The following is a 15,611-nucleotide window of genomic DNA, read 5'->3' on the forward strand; positions in this document are numbered from 1 at the left end:
CAAGAATGCCGGAATGGGTAACCATTTCCTCTCCAGGGGATCTTCCCGACCCAGGGATCGAACCCTTGTTTCCCACACTGCAAGCAGATTTTTTTTTTTTACCTCCTGAGCCACCTGGACCACCAGGGAAGTTGCCCCAATTTTTTTTTTTTTTTTAAAGCACAGGCTCTTGAAGCAAACCATTGGATTGCTTTCATCACATACTCTGGGTCACGTGTGCAAGTTCCTTGGACTCTCTGAGCTTCTTTTACCTCATGAGAAAAACTTGACCAAGGACAAGGATGCCCACTCACAGGGTGGTGGAAAGAAAAACAGGGCAACACTTGTAAAGCCCTTGATTCACTTAGGGCTTTACTGAGTGTGCTAAGTACACTTGAGAGTACTTAGCAAAGAGTAAGTATTAAACACATTTTAGTTTATAACGAGTATTTCTATTCCCGGCATCTCACAATGCCGGACACACAAGCAGGTACTCAGTGCATGTTTGCTGAATGAACGAAGGAAGGAATGACCTTGTTCAAATGACCTAATTGCTCTGTACTGTTTCCACATCTATAAAATGGGGATAATAATGGTAGTGATTGTGAATTTTGGCTGTATTTCATAGGAACGGTCTACTTTCAGATACTGGGGGAAACTATATTTAAAGCACAGCAGGTTGGCTCCTTCACTGACCAAAGTGGGAAGGCAACAAGTTAGGAATGGTGGATGCCTCTTCACTGGTGTGGATGCTTGAAGGAGCCCGCTAAGCCATAGAGATGGTCTCAAAGCCCCAGGCTGGTATGAGGAACTGTGCTCTGTTCACCACTGTGCTCTGACTCGGGAGGGCAGCCTGGCTGTTCACCTTTCTCCACCTTCCCCAGCACAACAGTCATCAGAATGTCTGTGTGGTTAGCTTCCACCTAAGGTCTCCCAGGTCTTGCATATTTAAAACAACTGGAAGTTTACCTTCCTCTGTAATTTTCTGGAAGAGTTTGAGTAGGACTTCCCTGGTGGCTCAGACTGTAAAGCGTCTGTCTACAATGCAGGAGACCTGGGTTCAATCCCTGGGTTGGGAAGATCCCCTGGAGAAGGAAATGGCAATCTATTCCAGTACTCTTGCCTGGAAAATCCCATGGACAGAGGAACCTGGTAGGCTACAGTCCATGGGGTCGCAAAGGACACGACTGAGTGACTTCACTTTCACTTTCACTTTCACTTGAGTAGGATAGGTGTTAGCTCTTCTCTAAATTTTTGGTAGAATTCAGCTGTGAAGCCATCTGGACCTGGGCTTTTGTTTGCTGGAAGATTTCTGATTACAGTTTCAATTTCTGTGCTTGTGATGGGTCTGTTAAGATTTTCTTTTTCTTCCTGGTTCAGTTTTGGAAAGTTGTACTTTTCTAAGAATTTGTCCATTTTATTGGCATATAATTGCTGATAGTAGTATCTTATGATCCTTTGTATTTCTGTGTTGTCTGTTGTGATCTCTCCATTTTCATTTCTAATTTTATTGATTTGATTTTTCTCCCTTTGTTTCTTGATGAGTCTGGCTAATGGTTTGTCAATTTTATTTATCCTCTCAAAGAACCAGCCTTTAGCTTTGTTGATTTTTGCTATGGTCTCTTTTGTTTCTTTTGCATTTATTTCTGCCCTAATTTTTAAGGTTTCTTTCCTTCTACTAACCCTGGGGTTCTTCATTTCTTCTTTTTCTAGTTGCTTTAGGTGTAGAGTCTGGTTATTTGTTTGACTTTTTTCTTGTTTCTTGAGGTGTGCCTGTATTGCTATGAACCTTCCCCTTAGCACTGCTTTTACAGTGTCCCATAGGTTTTGGGTTGTTTTCATTTTCATTTGTTTCTATGCATATTTTGATTTCTTTTTTGATTTCTTCTGTGATTTGTTGGTTATTCAGCAGCATGTTGTTCAGCCTCCATATGTTGGAATTTTTAATAGTTTTTCTCCTGTAATTGAGATCTAATCTTACTACATTGTGGTCAGAAAAGATGCTTGGAATGATTTCAATTTTCTTGAATTTATCAAGGCTAGATTTATGGCCCAGGATGTGATCTATCCTGGAGAAGGTTCCATGTGCGCTTGAGAAAAAGGTGAAATTCATTGTTTTGGGGTGAAATGTCCTATAGATATCAATTAGGTCTAACTGGTCTATTGTATCATTTAAAGTTTGTGTTTCCCTGTTAATTTTCTGTTGAGTTGATCTATCCATAGGTGTGAGTGGGGTATTAAAGTCTCCCACTATTATTGTGTTATTGTTAATTTCCCCTTTCATACTTGTTAGCATTTGTCTTACATATTGTGGTGCTCCTATGTTGGGTGCATATATATTGAAAATTGTTATATCTTCTTTTTGGATTGATTCTTTGATCATTATATAGTGTCCTTCTTTGTCTCTTTACACAGCCTTTGTTTTAAAGTCTATTTTATCTGATATGAGTATTGCTACTCCTGCTTTCTTTTGGTCTCTATTTGCTTGGAATATCTTTTTCCAGCCCTTCACTTTCAGTCTGTATGTGTCCCCTGTTTTGAGGTGGGTCTCTTGTGAGGCCACCATCACCTTAATACCAAAACCTGACAAAGATGCCACAAAAAAGAAAACTACAGGCCAATATCACTGATGAACATAGATGCAAAAATCCTTAACAAAATTCTAGCAATCAGAATCCAACAACACATTGAAAAGATCATACACCATGACCAAGTGTGCTTTATCCCAGGGATGCAAGGATTCTTCAATGTCTGCAAATCAATCAATGTAATACACCACATTAACAAATTGAAAAATAAAAGCCATATGATCATCTCAATAGATGCAGAGAAAGCCTTTGACGAAAGTCAACATTCATTTATGATAAAAACTCTCCAGAAAGCAGGAATAGAAGGAACATACCTCAACATAATAAAAGCTATATATGACAAACCCACAGCAAACATTATCCTCAATGGTGAAAAATTGAAAGCATTTCCCCTAAAGTCAGGAACAAGACAAGGGTGTCCACTCTCACCACTACTATTCAACAAAGTTTTGGAAGTTTTGGCCACAGCAATCAGATCAGAAAAAGAAATAAAAGGTCCAAATTGGAAAAGAAGAAGTAAAACTCTCACTGTTTGCAGATGACATGATCCTCTACATAGAAAACCCTAAAGACTCCACCAGAAAATTACTAGAACTAATCAGTGAATATAGTAAAGTTGCAGGATATAAAATCAACACACAGAAATCCCTCGCATTCCTATACACTAATAATGAGAAAACAGACAGAGAAATTAAAGAAACAATTTCATTCACCATTGCAATGAAAAGAATAAAATAGTTAGGAATAATTCTACCTAAAGAAACTAAAGACCTATATATAGAAAACTATAAAACACTGGTGAAAGAAATCAAAGAGGACACTAATAGATGGAGAAATATACCATGTTCATGGATCGGAAGAATCAATATAGTGAAAATGAGTATACTACCCAAAGCAATCTATTGACTCAATGCAATCTCTATTAAGCTACCAACGGTATTCTTCACAGAGCTAGAACAAATAATTTCACAATTTGTATGGAAATACAAAAAATCTTGAATAGCCAAAGCAATCTTGAGAAAGAATTAAACTGGAGGAATCAACCTGCCTGACTTCAGGCTCTACTACAAAGCCACAGTCATCAAGACAGTATGGTACTGGCACAAAGACAGAAATATAGATCAATGGAACGAAATAGAAAGCCCAGAGATAAATCCATGCACCTATGGACACCTTATTTTGACAAAGGAGGCAAGAATATACAATGGAGAAAAGACAATCTCTTTAACAAGTGGTGCTGGGAAAACTGGTCAACCACTTGTAAAAGAATGAAACTAGAACACTTTCTAACCCCATACACAAAAATAAACTCAAAATGGATTAAAGATCTAAATGTAAGACCAGAAACTATAAAACTCCTAGAGGAGAACACAGGCAAAACACTCTCTGACATAAATCACAGCAGGATCCTCTATAACCCACCTCCCAGAATATTGAAAATAAAAGCAAAAATAAACAAATGGGACCTAATTAAAATTAAAAGATTCTGCACAACAAAGGAAACTATAAGCAAGGTGAAAAGACAACCTTCAGAATGGGAGAAAATAACAGCAAATGAAGCAACCGACAAACAACTAATCTCAAAAATATACAAGCAACTCCTGCAGCTCAATTCCAGAAAAATAAACGAACCAATAAAAAAATGGGCCAAAGGACTAAACAGACATTTCTCCAAAGGAGACATACAGATGGCTAACAAACACATGAAAAGATCCTCAACATCACTCATTATCAGAGAAATGAAAATCAAAACCACAATGAGGTACCATTTCACACCAGTCAGAATGGTTGCGATCCAAAAGCCTACAAGCAATAAATGCTGGAGAGGGTGTGGAGAAAAGGGAACCCTCTTACACTGTTGGTGGGAATGCAAACTAGTACAGCCACTATGGAGAACAGTGTGGAGATTCCTTAAAAAACTGGAATAGAACTGCCTTATGACCCAGAAATCCCACTACTGGGCATACACACTGAGGAAACCAGAATTGAAAGAGACACGTGTACCCCAATGTTCATCGCAGCACTGTTTATAATAGCCAGGACATGGAAGCAACCTAGATGTCCACCAGCAGATGAATGGATAAGAAAGCTGTGGTACATATACACAGTGGAATATTACTCAGCCATTAAAAAGAATACATTTGAATCAGTTGTAATGAGGTGGATTAAACTGGAGCCTCTAATGCATATATATGGAATTTAGAAAGATGGTAATGATAACCCTGTATGCGAGACAGCAAAAGAGACATAGATGTATAGAACAGTCTTTTGGACTCTGTGGGAGAGGGAGAGGGTAGGATGATTTGGGAGAATGGCATTGAAACATGTATAATATCATATATGAAATGAATCACCAGTCCAGGTTCGATGCATGATACAGGATGCTTGGGGCTGGTGCACTGGGATGACCCAGAGGGATGGTATGGGGAGGGAGGTGGGAGAGGGGTTCAGGATGGGGAACACATGTATACCTGTGGCAGATTTATGCTGATGTATGGCAAAACCAATACAATATTGTAAAGTAAAAATAAAATAAAATAAAACAACTGGAATTACAAGACCTGGATAGGAAGGAGGTGGGAACCCAAGAAAAGGACCAGGAAGAGGAGTTAGTCACTTGCTGCGTGCGCCCATCCTTCAGGGCTCCCTCTAGAGGTGTCTTCAACCTGTGAACCTCCCTTGACTTTTCCTAGATTTTGGGATCCACTCGCAGTGCCCTCTGCGCTGGCCCTAGCCCCACAATTCTCCTGTTTTCTGTAAGCTCTGTGAAGGCAGAGGGGCCTGTCTGTCTTGCTTACTATTGTTGCCCATGCCTAGTGCAGGACTTGGCACAAAGCAGTTCACTTCAGTCATGTCTGACTCTTTGCAACCCCATGGACTGCAGCACACCAGGCTTCCCTGTCCATCACCAACTCCCAGAGCTTGCTCAAACTCACGTCCACTGAGTTGGTGATGCCATCCAACCTTCTCATCCTCTAGCACAATGTTGGCACCCAGTAAATATTTGCTAGGGTTATTCTGAAACCTTTGTGCTAAGTTGCTTCTTTGTGACCCTATAGACTGTAGCCCCACAGGCTCCTCTCTCCATGGGATTCTCCAGGCAAGAAAACTGGAGTGGGTTGCCATTTCCTCCTCCAGGGGAATCTTTCCTAGACAAGAATTGAACCCATGTCTCATGTCTCCTGCATTGGCAGGCAGATTCTTTACCACTAGTGCTACCTTGCTGATCGTGACATTAGAATTGGAAAAAAGCCTCAGCCCTCATCAATATCAACAATCTTATTAAAATGAGAAAGCAGAGACCCAGGAAAATGAAGGGCTCTGGTCCAAGTCCTAAAGAGACTGAGGAAAGGTCAAGTGTAAGACTTCTCACTCCAAGTTCAACACATTTCCCCCATCATCCTACCCCTCCGGGTCACTCAGCTCTCCTGTCGGCCTCGGCTAGGGCAGCTCAGCTAGAGATGTCTGAATCAAGACGACATCATAAAGAGAACTTACAGGAACCTTCATCTGTCACTCACGTCCTTCCCCCTGCTGCCAGGCAGAGTGGCAGGTGGGGCTGCTGTTCTGAGATCCCCCTGGGAAGGCTGCAAACCCAGGCAGAGCCCTGGAGCTCCAGAGCCTTCGGTGGCACCCTGTCTCCATGGGAACGGCCAGGGGCACCCTGCTTCCTCTCTTTGTCTTCCCTACGGTTTAGCCTTCGATCCCTGGCATGAGAAATGTATACCGATGCTTCTTCCTTGTCAGATTTGAGCTAAGGTCAGGGAGCAAGAGAGCAATTCAGCAATTAGCTGTATCATATTTTGATTTGAGAAAGCCCATTATTGGCAGCTGGCTAAATTGAACTCACCCAGATAGGATGGGAAGGAGTGTGTGTGTGTGGACTAAGGTAGAAAAGGGTGGGTGAGAAAAGTCAGGGGTTCCATCCCCAACTCATTCCACAGCCCCAGAACCTTTGGATTGTAATTTTAATGAAACTTTCAGTACACAGATCGCCATTCTTTCCCTGCTCCTGTAGAGGTTCCTGACTCAGTCCTCGGTCGGGAGTGGTCCAGGAAACACCATCTTTCCCACGGGGTCTCTTAGTGGGAGATTTCCAAGGACTCAGGCCTAAACTGTTCCCATCAAGGGTTTACTCTTAGCCCTGTCTCAGACACAGAAGGCCAAAGCCAGGTATCCTTTCCAGACTTTTCCCCAGCAGGATGGAGAAGAGAGGAAAACGGCCACGGGCAATCCAAGCCACGGTGTTCAGGAGACGTCCGGCATGGGTCTCTGGAACCAGGGAGCAAAAGAAGGGAAAGGCCGGGTCCGGCCTAGAACGAAGCTCAGAAGAAGAGCGCGGGTGCGGTCACGTCGGTGGACGTGGGCCAGGCTGGGCTCGAGAGGTCAGATCCGGAGGCCGGGTGGGCGGCTCCTCCATGGATGCGCTGATGTCGCACCAGGTGGGTCTTGCGGCTGAAGCTCTTGCCGCACTGCAGGCAGGGGAAGGGGCGGGAGCCGGTGTGCACCGCCTGGTGGCGGACCAGGTTGGTCTTGGAGCTGAAGCTGCGGGCGCACACGGCGCAGGCGTGGGGCCGACTGCCCGTGTGCACCGCCTGGTGGCGACCCAGGTGCGACTTGCGGCTGAAGCGGCGGCCGCACTGCGCGCAGGCGAAAGGCCTGGCGCCGCTGTGGGCCCTGGAGTGGGCCACCAGGTTGGGCCGCGAGCCAAAGCGGCGGCCACACTGAGCGCAGGCGAAGGGCCGCTCGCCCGTGTGCACCCGCCGGTGTCGCGCCAGGTGCTGCCCGTGGGCGAAGCTGCGCCCGCACTCGGGGCAGAGGAAGGACCGCTCGCCGCCCGGAGTGCCCGGGAGCGCCGGAGTGCCTCGGGGCGCGCAGGCCAAGGGCTCGGGGGCCGCGGGGTCTACAGGGGCGCCCAGCGCGCACTCGTCGCACCCGAAAGGGCGCTCCTCGCCGCAGTGCAGGCGCTGGTGCGTGGAGAGGTTCTTCTTCCAGCCGAAGCTCAGGCCGCAGTGGGAGCAGGAGAAAGGCTTGGGTCCGGGAGGGGAGGCGGTGGGGGACGAGGCAGGGGACGTGGGCGAGGCCGGCGCGCCGGGAGAGGGCGGGGTGCGGCCGGCCGCCGCGTGCACCCTCTGGTGCCGCACCAAGTGCTGCTTGTGCGTGAAGCTGCGGGCGCACTGCGCGCACTGGTAGGGCCTCTCGCCCGTGTGGATGCGCTGGTGGCGGATCAGGTGCGTCTTTTTGCGAAAGCGCTTCTCGCATTCGGGGCAGGGGAAGGGCCGCTCGCCCGTGTGCGTCTTCTGGTGCGAGCCCAGGTGGATCTTCTGGCTGAAGCGCTTGCCGCACTCGGCGCACGGGTAGGGCCGCTCGCCCGTGTGCGTGCGCAGGTGGCGGGTCAGGTGCGCCTTCTTGCTGAAGCGCTTGTCGCACTCGGAGCAGGGGAAGGGCCGCTCGCCGCGGTGGCTGCGTTGGTGCAGCAGCAGGTGCGCGCGCTGCGTGAAGCTGCGGCCGCAGTCGGGGCAGGCGCACGGGCCCTCGCCGCGGTGCAGCCGCTGGTGTAGCCTCAGGGTCAGCTGGTCCCGGAACCGGCGCTCGCACTCCCCGCAGCCGTAGGGCTTCTCCGAGGCGGTCGGGACCCACCCGGCCAGCGCGAGCCCACCCAGTGTCCCTGGGGCCCCCGACTCCAGCTTATACGCGGCGGCCAGAGACCCCAGGTCAGGCGGGGGAAAGGGGCTGGGGCGTAATGCCAGATGCTGGGGCCATTCCGCCTCCTTGTGGGCCTCCCGATCCTCCTCCTCCTCCTCTACCTTCACCTTCCGAATCATCCACTCGTCCCCTGAAAGGGCAAAACAAGGCGAGTCTGTTAAACCCCACGTTTGTGGCTCAGCTGGTAAAGAATGCGCCCGTCCTCAATGCAGGACACCTGGGTTCAATTCCTGGGTTGGGAAGATTCCCTGAAGAAGGGAAAGGCTACCCACTCCAGTATTCTATCCTGGAGAATTCCATGGACCGTATAGTTCATGGGCGTCGAAAAGAATGGACTGACTGACTTTCACCTGATCTGTTTGTTTGCCAATAGGACCACCACTTCCTGAAGTCCCTAAGCCTAGCTCCTGCTCCTTCCACTGGAAAGTTCCTGGAAATGTCCAAATCGGAGGACCACCCTAAGTCCTCCTCCCAGGCTCTCCAAGCCAGGGGGTGCTTTCTCCTTGGCTTGCCTGCCTCCTTAAGGAGACCCTGCCACTATGGTGGGCACCCCTTACCCTCAGGGTTCAGTCTTCAGCTTTCACTCTGAGGGGTCAGAGGCCCATGCGAAGGGGGGCCACCCCCATCTTGCTGTCCAGCCCACTCCTTTCTGGAACCACAGTCTCCCATCTGCAGATGAGCAACTCCCCTTTGTGCCCTGTGAATCCACTGCAGCTCAGCAGGCTTATCAGCAAACACCCCACCTTCCTGGATCTACTCCACTGCCCTCAGGAGAAGGTCTTCCGCATCCTCCTGTGGGCTGATCTTGACACTCACCTTGTTTCTGTGATATTTGCTCAGTTGTGTCCGACTCTTTGCGACCCAGGGGACTGTATAGCCCGCCAGGCCCCTCTGTCTGTGGGATTCTCCAGACAAGAATACTGGACTGGGTTGCCATTCCCTTCTCCAGGGGATCTTCTAACTCCTTGCCACTGACCAGAGACCTTTGCATTCCTCCCTGTGGTTTCTCAAAGGCTTTCCCCCTGCTCCTACTCCCTTCACGTCTAGGGCCAGGTGGGAAATCCCGGTTTAAGAAGAGGACTGAGTTTACAGGACATGGGGAACCAATGGATGGTGCCAACCTCTGGAGACACAGGGAAGGCCCTCTGGGGGAAGCAGGTTTGATACAGGTTCCCCTGGTGCTCTGCCCTTCTTGGGCACTGAGATGACCCAGCCAAGAGGAAGGATTTCAGGACCCAGACTGGGAGGGTCCATTTGGGTTTTTCTCTGCCACTAAGCAGCAGTGTGACCACGGTTGAGTCACTTAATCTCTTTGAATTGAGTTTTCTTTGAGTTGAGTTTGTTAGCTTGCTTAGGCATAAGCAATGGACCGGTTCATGGTGCCTAAATCTTGTGCCATGTCCTAATCTCCTGGGGAACCTTTTAAGTGCATCTAGGGGACCCAGGCCCATGAATGTTTCCTTTCTTTTGAGCTCCCAAAGTGATTCTGGTTTCAGAGCCTTGGAACCAGCTGATTGGACTTCCTGTCTGGCTCTAAAAGTCTGTAATAAATAGCATGGGGCTTGAACTATCACAATTAGATTTCCTTCCAGTTTCTTTTACCCATCCATTTCAAACAGCTCTTTATCATACTGCGCTATCACTTTCATTTTCTTTGTGCAACTTTGCTACCAAAGAACCATCAATAGCTCCCCATTATTTAGAGTATAAAGTCTGCTCTAGCTGCATCTGAGACTCACCCCAACCCAGTCCAACTCTCTCAATACTCCAAGGCATAAACCCCTCACTTCAGGCAAGCTGGTCTCCTATAACCCCAGTTATTAATATGTCAACTTGCCTACTTCTATCAATAGCTCCCCATTATTTAGAGTATAAAGTCTGCTCTAGCTGCATCTGAGACTCACCCCAACCCAGTCCAACTCTCTCAATACTCCAAGGCATAAACCCCTCACTTCAGGCAAGCTGGTCTCCTATAACCCCAGTTATTAATATGTCAACTTGCCTACTTCTAAGTCAGCCAAGGATGTCTTCCCATCCTCCAGCCTCATCCAAGTTGAAGTCTACACCTCTCTCAACATGGAGCACAAACCAACAAAAGCTTTGACAAATCCAACACATGAGGGTCTCATATAAACACGGTTGACTCTTCTACACTTCCTTGTGATGTGGCTTTATCGTTATTTGTTCTTTTCATTCTTTCTTCTAGCTCATATTGGTGTCAGATTTCAGTCTCTGGAGGGCAGACAGCTTGAGGATTGCCATCATGTACTGAGAGCCAACTGGAGATGAGGCACTGTGTGTACACTCTCACAAACCTTCACCCAAACCCCTGTGCAGAAGTTACCCTTCCTCCTTGTGAACAAACTGAGGCTCCTGTAGCCTATCCAAGATCACTCAGCTATAAACACGTGGAGCAGGGATTCGAACCCAGGACCACGTCACTCTACAGCCCATCTCTTTCTGCTCTACCTAAAACAGCTTAGCCCGAGTGGGCACCAAATAAGCCCTTGTGGAATAGGTGACATCACTCAGGCAAGAGGTGATAAGGCTGGTGGTGATGGAAGGAAGTGATGGGTAGGGTTATGGAGAGAGAACCAACTGTTTGATCACCGTGGATATGGGGGAGATGCATCAAGTACAACAGTTCATCTGGGTAGCACCAAGGTCAGTGGAGATTTGGGGGAGGGAGCAGGTCTGGGGATGACAATGAAAAGGTTGATCGACACTGACACCACGTGTCTTCGTGGGAATCATGATTCAAGCTGTCAACAAGTGTGAACATCGACTGGGGGAGAGAGAATGGAAAGGTAAGACTTCCGGAAGACGTGGAAGTTGAGAGCGTATTTCTCTTTGGTGACTAGCCTCTCTGACTCCTGTTGTCTGTGGATGCAGAATTCCTGCTGGGTGCTGAAGCTCTACAGCAGAAAGGTGGCAGGGCCTGATTCATCTTGGGTTGGAAGGCCCTGGGGTGGCTTTCTTTTTACACGATGCCTGCACACCCCTGTTCCCTCCGCCTGGCCCCCTGGTAGGATGGACTGCTGGGAAGACTCACCTGGGCAGGAGCCCGTGGGCTCAGGCTTGCGTGGTGCACACACCTGGTCTTCTCTGCAGGGAGTTTCAGCTTGTTCCGTGCGGGCACCTTTCTCCGGCCTGGGGGCCTCGCGCCCTGGCAGAGAACAGGCTACCTCAAGGATGCTGCAGACACCAGAGATGGAGAGAGGTCCCCCCTGTTGCCAGGAGGCAGGGGCTTCTGAAACCCCGGCTCCAGCCCCACAGGCAGGACTGGTCCCATATCAAACCTGCAGGGGCTGAATTCCCAGCTGCCCCAGGCCATGCAGGTTGCAAGAGCCACAAGTGTGAGGGGCTTCAAACATGTAAGTGTAAGAGAGTGGAAGCAAGAATGGTCCCTGTCCTGAGGCTTCCAAGAGGCCCTAGGAGGAGAGATGGGGAACTTCCTAGCTACCAGATGGGCCCCAGTTTCCAGGCAAATCACTGGAGAAGATGGGAAAGTCAGAAGGCCAGGTCCACGCCCGCTTTAGGCTTCTTTTCCCTGTATCTGCTTAGCCACCTCTTTCAATCTTACTTTCCCAATGAGGCCGACTCTCACACCTCTATTCAATCCTCCTGCCTGCCCCACCCGCAAAGCCTCTTCCAACCCAGGTTATAAGTGCATTTATTCCTACATTTGTTGTCTGCTAGTCCTCTGTCCTCACTAGGATTAAGCTCCTGGAAGGCAGGTATCTTTTGTCTCCTTGGTCACTGAGGTATCCCTGGTATCTAGAATAGCGTGGGGCACTTAGTAGGTGCTCAATAAATACTTGACGAAGGAAGGAGGACTCCGTCCTGAGCCAGCTTCCATGGTCCCCACTTACCTGAGCATGTACCCAGCACTCTCTGTTCCTGGGGAGGAGACATCCGCTCCTGGGCATTGTGGGACTGTTCCCCAGGCTCACTTTGGGGGGTCATCTCCGGCTGTCCCACAGAGAGTCCTATTACAGGCAAAAGGATGGGTGCAAGTCAAGCATGTCGTACAGAAGAGGTGATCCAAGACGGTTGCTCTTCCCTGTCCCAGCCCAAAAGAGTTTTCCCTGGGCATTAAGGAAAGCGAGGTCTCTAACCATCACGGACAAGGGACAACCAGCTTCCCCAGCAGCCTGACCAAATATCAACCTTAGCTGCTTTACATCAAATCAAGGACAGAGATGAATAGATTTAGAGACAGAATAGATTTAACTATCCTGGTGTTCTGTTAGTACTAGCACAACCTCCAGCATGGACCAGGCAGGCATTCTTTGTGATGAAACCAGAAAGGATGCTGCCCTAAAGGCCCCCAGGGTCTCAGGGTATCAGGGTCGCAGCCTCCTGGGGATGCTCTACGGTCTGAATTAGGGAAGCAGCAGGCCTGGTAACAGTTCATGAGGTTCTCATGGCAAGTATACTGGGGTGGTTTGCCATTCCCTCCTCCAGTGGATCATGTTTAGTCAGAACTCTCCATTTTGACCCATCCGTCTTGGGTGGCCCTGCAGGGCATGGCTAATAGCTTCATTGTGTTATGCAAGCCCCTTTGCCACGACAAGGCAGTGATCCGTGAAGAGCCATCTCTGATGCAATGGACATGAACTTGGGCAAACTTCCGGGAGATGGTGAGGGACAGGGAGGCCTGGTGTGCTGCAGTCCATGGGGTTGCAAAGAGTCAGATTCGACTGGGCGACTGAACAACAACAGGCATGGTATGCCCTTGAAGCTTCCTACTCCCCTGCCCCCCACCCAAGTTCCTCCAGTTCTGTCGGCTCACCCAGGGAGCTGAGGGCCTCCAAGGTCTCTCTCATGGCAACCCAGGGTGACTCCTCCTGGGGATCTGGCCACGGACCCTAAGGAGAACATACATCCTTGTTCAGATTCTCTGCAGCTTCTACCTGGGCCCTGGCTCTGCCCAACCTCTTCCCATCAGCTAGCCCCAGGGGCTCCGAAAGGGATGTCCTCAGGGACGGTGAGGGAGTTGAGGGACCGTGGATTTCAGAAAGCAGATGCCTTTGAAGGTGAGGAAAAGGGCTGAAGCCATTTCTACAAGCTAAGCTCGGGGTCAGCGCTGGAAATCAGCTTCTCACCCCCACCTGCACGTCACTGGGGTCCAGTACCAGCGCATCAGCGCTGCCCACCACCACCCCCTCCTCCCCAGGGCCCTTGCCTGGGGGTGTCAGGAATCAACCGACTCTCTGGGAAGAGGGTGGAGGGTGGGAGACCTGCGGTGAGGAGCAGGGAATTTCGTCTCCTTGGCCCTCCAGCTGTCATCGCAGGAGCTGGTGAAACAGGAGCCAGCCTGGGGTGGGGGTGGGGGGCGGGCCGGAGGTATCACTGCTTGGGGCCACGAGTTGGGGAGGCCGTCGGAGGAGGGTCCTCCCCGAAGGCAGGAAAGAGCTCTTGACAGCATTACCCCAGAACCCGACCTCAAGACCATCGCCCCTCCCCCGCGGGGCTTTCCGAGGCCCGGACACCCGACCCTCAAAGCCCCCAAGGCGGCTCCGGCTCCTGCGGGTCCCCTGCCCATCCCCCAGCAGACTCCCCTCCCCACCCCCACCCCACCCCCGACAGCCTCCCTGGCAGCCGTCCCTGCACTCCTCCCCTCTCCCTCGCCCTCCGCCTTCCGCCCTCTCTCCCCAAGGGAGCTGGCTGGCTCCCCAGCTCCGCCCCCGGCCCCGCCCCTGCCCACAGCCCGCCGGCTCCACCCCTCCCGGCCCCGCTCCGGTCTGCGCTGCACTGCCACCGCCCCCCTGACCCTCCGCCGGGGCAGCCTCCGCGGCGGCGGACCCCTCCCCCTCCCCCTCCCCCTCCCGGGGGCCGGGGCCGCCTCCCCTGCCGCTCCGGGCTCTCCCTGCTCGTCCCCCGCCTCCTCACCCCTCCCGACTGCACACTCCCTCCCTTCCTTCCCCCTCCTCTTTTCCTTCCTCCCCTCCCCGGCCCTCTCCTCCCCCACCCCGGCTTCCCTTCTCCTCTCCTCTCTTCACCTCGGTTCCCTCCCCCTCCGAGGCCCCGTCTCCCTTCCCCCTCCGCCTCCCCGGCAGCCTCTCGCTTCCCTTCCCTCCCGAGTCCCACTCCCCAGAACGGCCCCCGCCCCTTTCCCGTCCGCTTTCCGAGCCCCCGCCCCCCCACCTCCTTCTCTAGCCGCCCCCCACCCAAACCTCGGGGTCTGCGGCTGGGCCGCTCACTCTGGCCCCCGTGCCCGGCCGTGCGCCCCCCTCCCCAGCCTCCCAGCTCACCTCCGCTCCCGCTCGGTGGCCCCCTGCCCCATTTTTTTGCTCCCCGCCGACTTCTCAAGTTTCCCTCCCCTAGCCCAGGGACCCCTTTCGCCTCCCCGCCCCCCGCGCCCGCGTGGCCCCCCGCCCCGGCCCCTCCGCCCGGATCTCGCTCTCGCCGCTCCGGGCTCCCGGGCTCACCTGTCAGCGCCCTTCTCGCGCCCCTCCCGAACGCCGGGTCCCCGCGCCTCCCCTTCCTCGCCTTCCCCCGGGCCCCCTCCTTTCCTTGAGGGCCTCCCACCCGTCCCCCTCTCTGGACCCCCACGCGGCCCCCGGTCCCCGGCGCCAGCCCAGCCCTCCGGGTCGGTCTCTCCGCTCTCCGCGGAACCCTGACCTCCCCCACCCCAGCCAGGCCCTCCTCTTCCCCCGTCCCAACACCCAGCTCTCCCCCAGCCCCCGCCCCTCCTGTGCCCTCGGGGCCCCCCTTTCCCAGCCGCTCCCCCCACCCCGCGCTCTCGGCGCCCGCACCCTGGGGGCTGTCACCTGCGCGGCGCGGGCGGCGGCTGTGGGTGCGGCGGGAACCGGCCCCGACGCGGCCCCGACCTGGCCCCGACCCGGGCGCCCGGTTCTCCTGCTCCCCCTCGCGGGCTCTGCAGCTCGGGTGCGGACGGCCCCAGAGACTTGACAGACTGACAGCCCCGAAACTTTGCGGGGAGGGGGAGAGGAGAAGACGCAGAGGGAGAGGGAGCAGGGGAGCTGCGGGGGAGGAGGGGAGAGGGGAGGCGGGTCAGGGACCGGGTGCCCTGGGGGAGGAGGGGGTGCCCAGCGGGGTCCCGGCGGGCAGGTGACGGTCTGGACCAACGACGGCCCGCGGTCGGTGCCGGAAAGTGGGAACGCAGGAGCGGGGAGGGGAAGGGAAGGGAAGGGAAGGGAAGGGGTGGGGGAGAGGGATGGGGGAGGGGAGGAGGGAGGGGAGGACGGGCACTCGGGCGGCGAGGGAGGGCGCTGGCAGGCGTGGAGGGAGGAGCCCGGGGAAGGTGGCGCGCGGGGCGTCGGGGGGTGGGGTGGGGGAGGAGGTGAGGAGTTGGGGGGAGAGGAGGGGGGC

The 15,611-nt window shown here is 52.6% G+C and overlaps 1 protein-coding gene across 8 annotated transcripts; it reads right to left on the bottom strand.

The window, feature by feature from the left end:
* Window positions 1-2,523: 2,523 nt before the first annotated feature.
* Window positions 2,524-15,441, bottom strand: ZNF467 (zinc finger protein 467). Of its 8 annotated transcripts, XM_070369103.1 has the most exons (6): window positions 15,050-15,441; window positions 13,517-13,593; window positions 13,069-13,144; window positions 12,146-12,262; window positions 11,326-11,439; window positions 2,526-8,403 (listed from the first exon to the last, which is right to left on the bottom strand). In XM_070369103.1, the coding sequence occupies exons 3-6, from the start codon at window positions 13,100-13,102 to the stop codon at window positions 6,893-6,895; spliced, it is 1,776 nt and encodes a 591-aa protein (XP_070225204.1). In that variant the 5' UTR covers window positions 13,103-13,144; window positions 13,517-13,593; window positions 15,050-15,441; the 3' UTR covers window positions 2,526-6,892. The 8 variants fall into 8 exon arrangements, with proteins under 8 accessions (XP_070225208.1, XP_070225207.1, XP_070225210.1 ...); XM_070369110.1 differs by lacking the exon at window positions 13,517-13,593 and having other exon boundaries at window positions 2,525-8,403; window positions 15,035-15,441; XM_070369102.1 differs by lacking the exon at window positions 13,517-13,593.
* Between the last annotated feature and the right edge of the window lie 170 nt (window positions 15,442-15,611).

This window comes from Bos mutus, chromosome 4 (assembly GCF_027580195.1).
Source record: "Bos mutus isolate GX-2022 chromosome 4, NWIPB_WYAK_1.1, whole genome shotgun sequence".
Taxonomy (NCBI): Eukaryota; Metazoa; Chordata; class Mammalia; order Artiodactyla; family Bovidae; genus Bos; species Bos mutus.